Consider the following 12,001-nt stretch of genomic DNA (forward strand, 5'->3'; position numbering starts at 1 on the left):
GCCACTAGAAAACGATGTTCATTATATGCTCATGAGGTGAGGCTGCATATTTTGACAGACTTTACAGACTGAACTTGCAGCCCATCTGCTTCGCAGACGTCGCTATTTTTAAGCGACTGGACAGTATTTGGAACTTCCTCAATGTAGTGGGCGGTAAAAAACCACTTGCAGGTCATACATGTTTCCGAAATTGGGTGCTCATAGAACTGGAATAAAGTTCTGAAGCAGTTGAGAACCTGAAAACGTGCCCGTTAAAACCTCACTCAATTTTTGAAACGACCTTTGAGTTTTGGAATTACTGTTAATACGTTTGCACAGTATATATATCATACGCTTAAAATTGTCTGTTTGAACAAATTGTTCGCGTAGAGCTAGCTTCTTTGCTAGGTCTAGTAGAGAATTGAAGCTACCCTTGTCGGTGGGAAACAGCGGCTACACAAACGCGCATGCCATTCGTGATAAGCACCTCTCCGGCGTCCTTGACCTTCTGCAGGCTCTTCTCTCGCAGCACCAGAAAGAGGGCGAACAGGAACATGATGAGTCCGTGGCCGGCATCCCCGAACATCACCGCGAACAAAAATGGGAAAGTCACTATGGCGTATGGCGCTGCACAACGGGCAAAAATCAAATGGGCCATTCATTCGAGCCCCGCATCCAGCGAGAGAATAAAATACCTAACTTCCACCGTGTAAGGTACAGCCTCGTCCACTTCTAGCTATAACACGGTCACTGCTTTCAAGGTGTCATTGCATGCGACCCGGCCACGCAGTAATCTAAAGTGGCTGGCCTTGTGAAGCAGCACATCCGTGTCTCTGTGTGCTTGCATCGCTTTGCATCGATATCTGCCTGGGTCAGATACAATGTTGCTTTAAAAGCAGTGGCCGTGTTCTAGCTAGAAGTGGACGACCCTGTACATACCGAAAGCTGGTAAACCTTAATAGCATTAAAAAACTGATACCGATAGAAGTATCAGTGTGCACAGCCGTCGCTATAAACGCACTGGACGCGATATTCGAAGGTCGTAGGTTGGAATCGCACCAGAAGCACGTCGTTTCTTCTTCTACATTGTATGTAATTATCTTTCTCTCTAAAATGATGTCAGCAGAACTAATTTAGGTTAGCAGTAAATATTTAAATTCTCTACGCTTTCCTTTGCCTCGCCGACTGTTGGGATTCTTCGTTGGTATATTATAACGAGCCCCTCATTTCCCCTTTACTGTTCTGGTTAACAGCTTCTCGCCCAGCTTACACCCTCCCTGTCGATCACACGTGCTACGTGCGCTGTTTTTCTTCTACTTTGCATTTTGTTATATTTCTTCCTAAGATGATTTCAGTGCTGATCCCGCTCAACAGCAAAATAATTATTGAAAAAAAAAAGGAAACTATCCTGTACGTTTTTCACTTCCTCTCCGACTGTTAAGGTCCTGCCTTCCTCCCTTCTCACACACACACACACACACACACACACACACACACACACACACACACACACACACACACACACACACACACACACACACACACACACACACACACACACACACACACACACACACACACACACACACACACACACACACACACACACACACACACACACGCACGCACGCACACACACACACACACACGCACGCACGCACGCGCACACACACACACACACACACACACGCGCACGCACACGCCCGCCCGCGCGCGCGTGCACGCACACACACAACCTTAATTTTCACTTCACCGGCAGCCCGGACGAAGGAGAGCACTTTTTTCACAGACCCGTGCTCAGTTTTATTTTGGGGGCAATAGCTGGTCATGTGGTGATGAATGTCTCAATGCATCAACAGAACTCATGATGAACCACTAGTGCTTTCGATTTCAAGGCACGTTATTAACCATAAGTGCCCTGCGTAAATTTTTGCTGGTGAGGAAACTGAACAGAATGTGATGAATGAAACATTTAGCACTTTGTTCAGTTTTGTTGTTCCAGTTGTTCGGTGAAAAAAGTTCTCTCCTTCGTCCGGGCAGCCGGTGAAGCGAAAACTAGGGGTGTCAAGCTGAACATTTGGTGCCCCACACGCACCTAAACCATACACATGCGCATCCGCTTGCAGGCGCGCCCTGAAACGAAATTTTGTCCATTCGTGTGCTCCATTTTATTTTGAGGCCACAAGTACATATATAGCCGCGCTTGTTCTCAAAGCGTACAAGCATGAGCTCAATATGAAATATATTTCATTTTGTCTTCCCATTCGGGCTTTTCCATGTCTGCTTCCGGTTCTTTTTTTTGGTGAGTGATATATTCATGAATCTTAAAATTTTGCGTTCTGCAAATTACCACCTGCCTTAGTGTCTATTCATCATATTCATTGCTATTCATCCAATGCCTGGTTTACAGTCCGATTCCTACCTACCTGGGAACTGAAATCTTTTATCAGTACTGTATACTGTTTTTTTTTTTATTTCTCCATTGCTGATACTACGTTTTCATAGAAGCTTTCGACTGACTGCTCATGATTAAGTGTAGACGACTACATCTGTACAACCTTCAATTTCTGCCATTTATTTAGCTTAATTGCTATGCCATCGGTACTTCCAGCTATATTTTTATTGAGTACTTAGTTCTGCATCTATAAGTACATGCTTCGTTTGTCCTTCGAGCCTCATTAAGCCCTGTCGTATCCCATTTGATCTCCGCTAGTTTCTCGAACAGCACTACTGTAATCGCCGCACTAGATAACGTTCCAGCGTTAAACATTGCCAGGTTGGTTTCTAACCGCGGCCTGTACAGAGTCAGAGATTGTTAGCACCCCTCGCTGTGTCACAGGTGTGACCACCATCGTGGTGAATCGCTTCGCAGCTGTTGGTTACTTACGACTGGAGTTAACTGGTGTACTTAGAAGGTGGTCGTAAAATCCTGCTATGGCAAGGGAGTGCTCTCCAGCAGTGGCCACTGGGATGAGGCCGCACCCAAGAGGTGGTCATACAGTTCCATCGACACGCTAATTTTTCTATAATCTTGTGAGAAACTGTGCAGCACTGGCGTTCGAACCGCGATCTGATTGCTCGCGAAGCGGATGTTCTATTTTTACACCACCGCTGCTTACATGGGAGATGTGATTTTGCGGTATGTTTAACGCGAAAGCATTATATGGGTCATAAGCAACAGCCTCTGGCGTCATCTAGCCTGTCCTGCGCCGCAGCCTCCACAACAACACACATATCATGATTAGCCACTGCTCCCCGTCAACTAAAGAGTTACTAGCAGTTTCATTTCGCACGACATCGACGCTGAAATTTTCACTACAATCAGGGCTGAAAGGCGAATACTTGTGGAAACTGACTTATATATATATATATATATATATTGTCACGTAGTGGTGACGAGGTCGACGACACAAATGAAGGGGTCGATGATTGCACTAAAGAAACTCTTTATTTGGGCTGACTTGCACCCGCAAAAGAACTAAGCAACTCGGCTGCGGCGATAGCAACAAACGTGCTCGTCGGTCGTCGGACAAAGAATGCTCGTCACACTCGGCAACGCTCAATTTAAAGGCTGCACAGAAGAATCTAGATAACGTCGCAAACAGCTACCAGCACGGGCTGGAACATTGTGGAAAGACAAGCGAGTGGCCGGAACCTTCGAGACAGATCTCGGTGCGTCTTGCGCTACAACAAAACTGATAAAGGTGTGACTCGCGACATCGAGCAGTAACAAACAAAGATTACGGAACTGATACGCGGTCCAGAATCAGAGTGATAAGCCTGTATGCCGGCGGCTGCTAAAAAACAACAGATACTGTTTTGAAGGTTTCGCGGCATTACTCCCCCCTAAAAAAAACATCGCCTCGATGTTCAAAACAAAGGAACTTAAACATAAACACTGCAAAGTTTAAACACCACAGATTCTTTAACGCGCGTAATATGGCTTCAGTCGTACAACATGTACAATTTCTGGGCGTGCGCGTCGCCGTTGTGATGCTGATGTTCCGTCGGGAATGACTTCATAGTCCAGTGGTCCGACGCGGCGAAGGATTTTGTATGGCCCAAAGTATCGACGCAACAACTTTTCACTTAACCAGCGACGGCGAATTGGTGTCCAAACCCACACTTGGTCTCCTGGATTGTACTCTGCGTGGCGTCGTCGTAAATTGTATCGTCGGCTGTCGGTGCGCTGTTGGTCTTTAATACGCAGCCGTGCGAGTCGTCGGGCTTCCTCTGCACGCTGCAAGTAGGCGGCGACGTCAAGGTTGTCTTCGCTGGTTACGTGCGGCAGCATTGCGTCGAGCGTCGTCGTGGGCTCCCTGCCGTACACAAGCTTAAACGGGGTCGCTCTGGTCGTCTCCTGGACTGCCGTGTTATACGCGAAGATCACGTACGGCAAGATGGCGTCCCAGGTCTTGTGTTCAGCGTCGACGTACATAGCGATCATGTCCGCGATCGTTTTGTTCAAGCGCTCCGTAAGGCCATTGGTCTGGGGATGGTACGCAGTTGTTCGTCGATGGCTTGTGTGACTGTATTCCAGGATGGCTTGCGTCAACTCTGCCGTAAACTCCGTTCCCCTGTCCGTGATTAGCACTTCTGGGGCGCCGTGTCGCAAGAGAATTTGTTCGACAAAAAATTTGGCGACTTCTGCCGCGGTACCATTTGGTAGTGCTCTTGCTTCGGCGTAACGGGTAAGGTAGTCAGTGGCCACGATGATCCACTTGTTACCCATAGACGAAGATGGAAAGGGGCCGAGGAGATCCATCCCAATTTGTTGAAAGGGCACGATTGGGGGCGGAATCGGGTTTAGTAGTCCTGCTGGTCTGTTCGGCGGCGTCTTGCGTCGTTGGCACTCACGACACGTCTTCACGTAGTGGGCAACTTCGGCAGGCAGTCGCCGCCAGTAATACTTCTCCTGGATTCGACGCAATGTGCGCGCAAATCCGAGGTGGCCTGCTGTGGGCTCATCGTGCAACGCCTGCAGAATTTCTTGCCGAAGGGTTTTAGGCACTACGAGAAGCTGCGCGGTCTTGTTGGGTGCGAAGTTCTTCTTCACGAGGAGGCCATTGTTTAACGTGAAGGATGATAAATGTCGCCTGAACACACCAGGAGGGAAAGCGGTCTTTCCTTCCAAGTAATCGGCTAGCGCTTTCAGCTCAGGGTCTGATCGCTGTTGTTCTGCGAAACTGCTGGCGCTTACCGGTCCCAAAAAGGCGTCGTCGCCATCGTCCTTCGGGGGAGCATCGACCGGAGCGCGGGATAAGCAGTCTGCGTCGGAATGCTTCCGGCCCGATTTATAGACTACAGTCATGTCAAATTCTTGAAGTCGTAGGCTCCATCTGGCAAGGCGGCCGGAAGGATCTTTCAAATTAGCCAGCCAGCAGAGCGCGTGATGGTCGCTTACCACCTTGAATGGTCGGCCGTATAGGTATGGACGAAACTTAGAAGTGGCCCAGATGATTGCAAGGTCGTCGAGTAATTGACTTCGGCTTTTGTGAGGGATCTGCTAGCGTAGGCGATTACTTTCTCCTGTCCGGCACTCTTCTGGACAAGAACGGCTCCTAGGCCCACACTGCTCGCGTCGGTGTGAATTTCGGTCTCGGCGTTTTCATCAAAGTGGCCAAGTACAGGAGGGCATTGCAGGCGGCGCTTAAGTTCGTCGAAGGCTTCTTCTTGCGGCGCTTCCCATTTAAAAGGTACGTCAGCCTTTGTAAGCTGCGTCAACGGTTCGGCGATCCGCGAAAAGTTTCTGACAAATCGTCGATAATAAGCGCACAGCCCAAGGAATCGGCGCACAGCTTTCTTGTCGGCAGGTGGTGGGAATTGTGCGATTGCAGCTGTTTTTTCCAGGTCTGGGCGAATACCGTCCTTGCTAACGATGTGACCTAGGAACCGGAGTTCTTCGTAGGCGTAGTGACACTTCTCTGCTTTTAGCGTTAGTCCCGATGACTTGATGGCTTCCAGCACTGTCTGTAGTCGTTTTAGGTGGTCTTCAAAGTTTGACGAGAAGACAACAACGTCGTCCAAATATACCAAACAAATTTGCCACTTCAAGCCTGCCAAGACTGTGTCCATTACTCGTTGAAACGTGGCTGGTACGGAGCAGAGGCCAAATGGCATCACCTTGAACTCATAAAGGCCGTCCGGTGTGATGAATGCGGTCTTTTCGCGATCTCTTTCGTCGACCTCAATTTGCCAATATCCGCTCTTCAGGTCCATCGATGAGAAGTACCTTGCATTGCACAGCCGGTCGAGAGTGTCGTCGATGCGGGGAAGCGGGTAGACATCCTTATTCGTTACGCTATTCAAGCGGCGGTAATCAACGCAGAAGCGAAGTGTGCTGTCTTTCTTCTTGACCAAAACGACTGGTGCCGCCCAGGGGCTGTTCGAGGGCTGGATTACGTCATCACGTAGCATTTCCTCAACTTGATCGCGAATGGCCTGGCGTTCTCGCGGCGATACACGATAAGGGCTTTGGCGCAGAGGTCGGGCGTGTTCGTCCGTTATAATGCGGTGCTTGGCCAGTGGTGTTTGTCGTACCTTCGATGATGACGAGAAGCACTCCCCGTAGCTTCGAAGAAGACTAAGAATCTGGTCTTTCCTGCTGTGGGTCAATGCCGGGTTGATGTCAAATTTGGGCTGACGGAATTGGTCCGGTGAGTCTTCCAGCGTTTGGTCGTGGAGGGCGAATACATCTTTGAGGTCGGCTAATTCGTCGAGAAAAGCGATCGTCGTGCCCTTGTTGAGATGCCGGTATTCTTCGGTGAAGTTTGTTACCAGCACCTGAGTTTGACCTCTCCGGAATTTCGCGATGGTTCTTGCGATGCCGACACCTCGTTCTAAGAGCAATTGGATATTTCCTTCGACGATGCCTTCAGCGGTTTCGATGTTTGCGCTACCTACGCAGACTGCGATGCTTGATCGGGGCGGGACGGTCAATTCTTCATCGAGGACGTTTAGAGCGATGTGTTGCATCGACGTCGTCGTAGCAGGAATGGCTTTGTCTGCAGAGAGCTTGATGAGCTTGGATCGCAGGTCGATGATAGCCCTATGTTCATTTAGGAAGTCCATGCCTAAAATCACGTCGCGGGAGCACTGCTGCAAGACCACAAAGCTGGTGGGGTAAGTACGCCCATTTACGGTTATTCTTGCAGTGCATCGTCCCGATGGAGTAATCAGGTTGCCACCTGCGGTGCGAATCAGCGGGCCATCCCAAGCGATTGTAACTTTCTTGAGATGGGAGGCTAACGGTCCACTGATGACTGAATAGTCAGCTCCGGTGTCTACAAGGGCAGTGACTCTGCGACCGTCGATATCAACTTCAAGGTCACTTGTTCGCGCCCTCGCATTGCACGTGGGCCTTAGTGTCCGATCTCGGCTCCGTCGTTTCTTCAGGTCATGGCCGGGGCATACCGTTGTTACTTCGCTGGGCGGCGGTGTCTGCTTGCACTCTGGTCGAGTTGTCGGCGATGTCGTCGTGTGGAGCGGCGATGAAATGGTTGCGTCGTCGTTAGTGGTCGTCGGCGGCGGAGGATCTTCTTCTTTTCGCCGTTGAGCAACCTTACCTCCAAAGGTTGCTGCCTTTAGTTTCCCCTACGGGGACTTGGGGACCTTCCGCGCACACTATTATCATAGTTACGTCCAGGCGACGCAAAGCGGGTCCTGTACGGCGATGGAGACCTGAATATATATATATTGTTTTGCATTGATAGAAACCGGGCTAAGTGGAGAAATATGGGAGAGGCCTTCGCCCTGCAGTGGGTATAGTCAGGCTGATGATGATAATGATGCATTGATAGAAATGCAGGAATTATTTTGCAATGATAGAAATGTAAAAGAAATTCCTTACATATATGCCCATGAAACTATGCTTGCTACTAAGTAGAAAAAGGAGTTCTTTAGCTCATGCACCCAGGTCTACATTAGGACCCCGTCATTAAGCGTCAGTAGTCATCACAGCAGACCAATGGGGCTCACCCGGGTTCATCTCGCGATAACTGGAGACACCGTAGGCGTCCACGATGTTTTGGAAGCCACGCGTGAATTTGTTGGTGCGGTTGTAGGTTGGCGGCATTTCTGTGGTCTCCATCCGGTTCAGGATCGAAGGAACATGGCTGTCACTGGCGTCCTGCGCAATTGTGGAATCTACAATGAAGAAAGTGTTCAGCAATATTTTGTAGTTTCGAGATTCAGCAAAACATGCTGCTCGTGTCGATAGCTGTTGAGACCATGCTCATTTCATTACAGTGCCTCATGTCTGATCTTTTCCTAAAGCATAGCCTTGCAAGATGCTTATTCAAAAGCTGTGTAGGGAGGAGGCATCTGCGGTAGTCCCAAGTCGCGAACAACCAGGACAGAACATCTGGAAAGAATGGAATAAAACTTCGCTTTCTACACTGCCTCTTTTCTTCGTTTGCAGTACATATCTGGGCGACTTGTCACACTCATTTCTTTTAAATCTAAAGATTTCTATGTCACCTGATGCCTAAGATTGCTACATATATATTTTAATTTTACCTTTTCCGCTTTTAAACAATAGACTGCCAAAACAATCCAAAACTATTTTCCCGTGGACAGATAGGAGTAACGGAGCGGTTTGTTGACCGGCTCCCAACTTTGACGTGCGCAAGTTTATGAAACTACTCTCTATCTCAATTTAAGTGCTTAGCACGACACCAAAAACGGCCGTGCTGTGGCGCTAGTGTCAGTTGAGAAACAGAGTGTGGAAGTATACCGAAAGTGGAAAATACAGATCAGGAAGGAAGCTTTTTTTGATAACTGAAGAGGCAGTGCCCTACTTTTTGAAGCTAGATCCGGGTGCCTTAGAACACGCAGCTACAAAAAGAAATTTAACAATGGAGATGACGCCTGTGCTGTATGTGGTAACTCCAGTAAAACAATTGACCATATCATACTCGAATGTAATGGTATCTATCCGGAAGTTGATGCAGGCGCAGTCACTGTTCCTGAAGCTCTGGGGTTTAGAGATACGAGTGGCCGGGTGAATAAACCGGCGGTGGAAACTAGCAAAAACCGACTAGAAGATTGGTGGCTTAAAAGCAGAGAAGTGACATAATGTTAGTAATGTAGAAACAAAAATTTAATAAATAGAATAATGGTTTAGTTAACCAATCTAAAACAATAATTAGGATATAGGGAGAAAAATGAGCATGATGGCTACTGCTACCACCCCGTTTCAAAGGGGACGCTCCTATATTCCATCGATCCATCCATCCATCCATCCATCCATCCATCCATCCATCCATCCATCCATCCATCCATCCATCCATCCATCCATCCATCCATCCATCCATCCATCCATCCATCCATCCATCCATCCATCCATCCATCCATCCATCCATCCATCCATCCATCCATCCATCCATCCATCCATCATGCTGTGGGAGGTGTCCGAAAGCGACGTTTTGTGGTGTGCCGTTTTCTTTTGTTGGCATTTTACGCCAAAGGGAAAATAAATCTGATTTTGTGCGCTATCGGGGGATCTTCGTGAATGCTGCCTCCAGTTTGACGCTGGACATGATGCTATCAGGCGATTGAGTGCGGACGCATCGTTCGTGTCGTAGCAAAAGTTAGGCTGTTTACACAAGAGACACCATGAAGGCATGGCTAAATGATATGATCTTTGTACGTTCGTCAAGCTGCACGACAATAGTTTAAGCGCAGTGCCAACCAGACTAGCGAGCTTCTATATAACTTAAAAAAGTACGGTGTACATACACTTCGCTGTTCACTACAATGCACAAAAGCAGATTTTAATCATTAAATTTTTATTGCTGTGCATTTGTTTTCAGGAATAATTATTACGGAGGACACGCTTTACAGACAATTTTGTTATCGAACCAAAATGTCCGTATTAACGAGGTATGACCGCATTTAACCGCCCAAGCTTTGGGGTCGCATGTGCAAAACTCCCAGCCAGCTGAGCGAAGTACAACATTTCAAAGTTGCTCCACCGAAGCTTTTTTCATGCTCTTCGTAGTGTACGCGAATACATTATTATTGAGATAGCATACTCAACGTATTTCGAGGGATACCCAGTGGCGTCCTGCGTCTGTCCCAAAACTACCTGATTGGACAAGAGAGGTCACATTGTCTCGTGACGTCAGACTCCCCACCGATAAATCAGCGCTCGTCATATGCAAAATCGTTCGTACTCATACGCGCTAAAAGACAAGACGCCCAGTCTCATTGTCAATAGGGATAGGGTAGTCAAAGGCGAATGCACTGGTCTATGTAGTCGGGGAAATAATTAGGACGATAGTGCAAGTGCCATTAGTACAGATCAGTAAAAAATAACACCACTAAGCCTCGTTTATCTCCTTTAAACCCTCGAGCCCCTCGAACCCTACTGCTAGGCGAGCTTCACTTGATAAAGCCCTGGCACGCCCGTGAGGTGAGCCGTAAGGAGAGATACTCTTTGCAGTTTATTTATTTATACTTACTGCAGCGCAATAGAGCGCTGTGGCAGGAGTGGGTGATTAAGACATGTATGAAACATACTGCGCTGAGTTCAACGCTGCAGTTCAATACTAAACTATATACAAGCTTTGATGCGCCAGGAACAACAAAAGTATACGAACAACAAGAGGGGAGTACATGACCATTGGTTGGTAGCATGCATGTATACAAATGATTCTGTGTCTTAAATGGCTTTACAAACTGTCAGTATCAAAGAAGCGAATGTTCCCAGGTAATGCATTCCACGGGTCAATGGTGCGTGGAAAAAATCTGAATTTGAGCATGTTAGTATACGTGCGTAAAAAGGCGTCACGCCCGCGAGGTGTGGCATAAGGAGGGATATCCTTCGCAATGCGGGCATAAGTTAGAGCAAAGTAAAGATTCAATAGTTGGACAGAGTAAATTGGAGGGATATAGGGCAGCCTTTTCTCCTGCTCTCGGCATAAAGCATCACAACGCATCGTGACAACGATAATGCCGTAAAGCCCTAATGAAATGATCGAAATTCTTGCGCTTATAATGTTTCCCCGTGGCTAGTTTCCTGAGCAGGCGAAGAGGAATATTTTGCGAGCAAACTATATGCTTGTCCGCCTTGTATACCATGGTTACGCGATGGAAGGAAGTAGATAAGCTGGTCCCTATGTTCATGGATTGTAATTAAAAATTCGGCCATTTAAGATTGTAGTCGGCACTCTCCAGGGAAAATTTTTAACAGAAGGACTAAATCCTAACTTGTTTAAACCGCAGGCGCCGATCAAGCTTTGTAATCTATGGTAGTAAGGAGCAGGAGAAAAAATCCGAAGAAATGCTGCACCGGGCGTAAGCTGGCGAGGTGTTTTGAAAAAAAAAAAAAAAAAAAAAAGAGTAGCTTATGTATATTAGCAGCAAGAATTGACTGCCTTGAACAGCGAGCTAGTACCAGGCAAGTACACGTTTACTTTCAAAACTCCTAGAAAAAGAGTTGTAATGGGAACGAATACAAACTAATTAGTACAAAACTATTTATAAAAATGGCCGACTAAGACCACATTACATAGCCGGACGCTTTTATGGAAAACCACGAAGGCAGACAAACATGGCGGCAAGAATATTCCACTTGTTCATAATAGAGTGAAAGCTCAGGGGACCATTCAATCTGGGAATGTTGAGAAAACTTATGCAGCCTAGGAAACAACTTAAACGGATCGAATGCCACCTGTAATATGATCTTCAGGCCAGAATAATAACATATAAGGGCAGCGGCAATGATGTCGGAGTACGTCCTTCGCATCGCATATTTCCGTGCGATCGTATACCTCACAAGTACGCGACATTGCTGTAACACTAAAGAACGGTTTGTCGGACAGTGTCCTCGTCCATATCTATAACCTTGAGATTACTTTTTGAAAGCACACTGCTGGTGTAGTTTCACTATATGCGGAATTTATAGGCCTGCTTCACCACCCTCGAGTTCCTATCGTTATTATGTTCTTTACGTCAAGTAGCAACGTTGGGAAAATACAGCCGGAGATTTCACTCCGCAATGTATTGACGTCCCGTGAAC

General features: G+C 47.4%; 1 protein-coding gene across 1 annotated transcript in view; it reads right to left on the bottom strand.

Annotated features, from left to right (window-relative positions):
* Positions 1 to 12,001, bottom strand: part of LOC146187009 (V-type proton ATPase 116 kDa subunit a 1-like) — a 127,263-nt gene that overhangs the window by 40,810 nt on the left and 74,452 nt on the right. The window contains exons 10-11 of the mRNA XM_084607545.1: positions 7,957 to 8,107; positions 467 to 606 (exon numbers count right to left, since the gene is read on the bottom strand). Of these exons, the coding sequence (XP_084463671.1) occupies positions 467 to 606; positions 7,957 to 8,107 (291 nt within the window). The remainder of the gene's footprint in view (positions 1 to 466; positions 607 to 7,956; positions 8,108 to 12,001) is intronic.

Source organism: Amblyomma maculatum, chromosome 6 (assembly GCF_055883805.1).
Source record: "Amblyomma maculatum isolate TAMU_Amacu chromosome 6, ASM5588380v1, whole genome shotgun sequence".
Lineage (NCBI taxonomy): Eukaryota > Metazoa > Arthropoda > Arachnida > Ixodida > Ixodidae > Amblyomma > Amblyomma maculatum.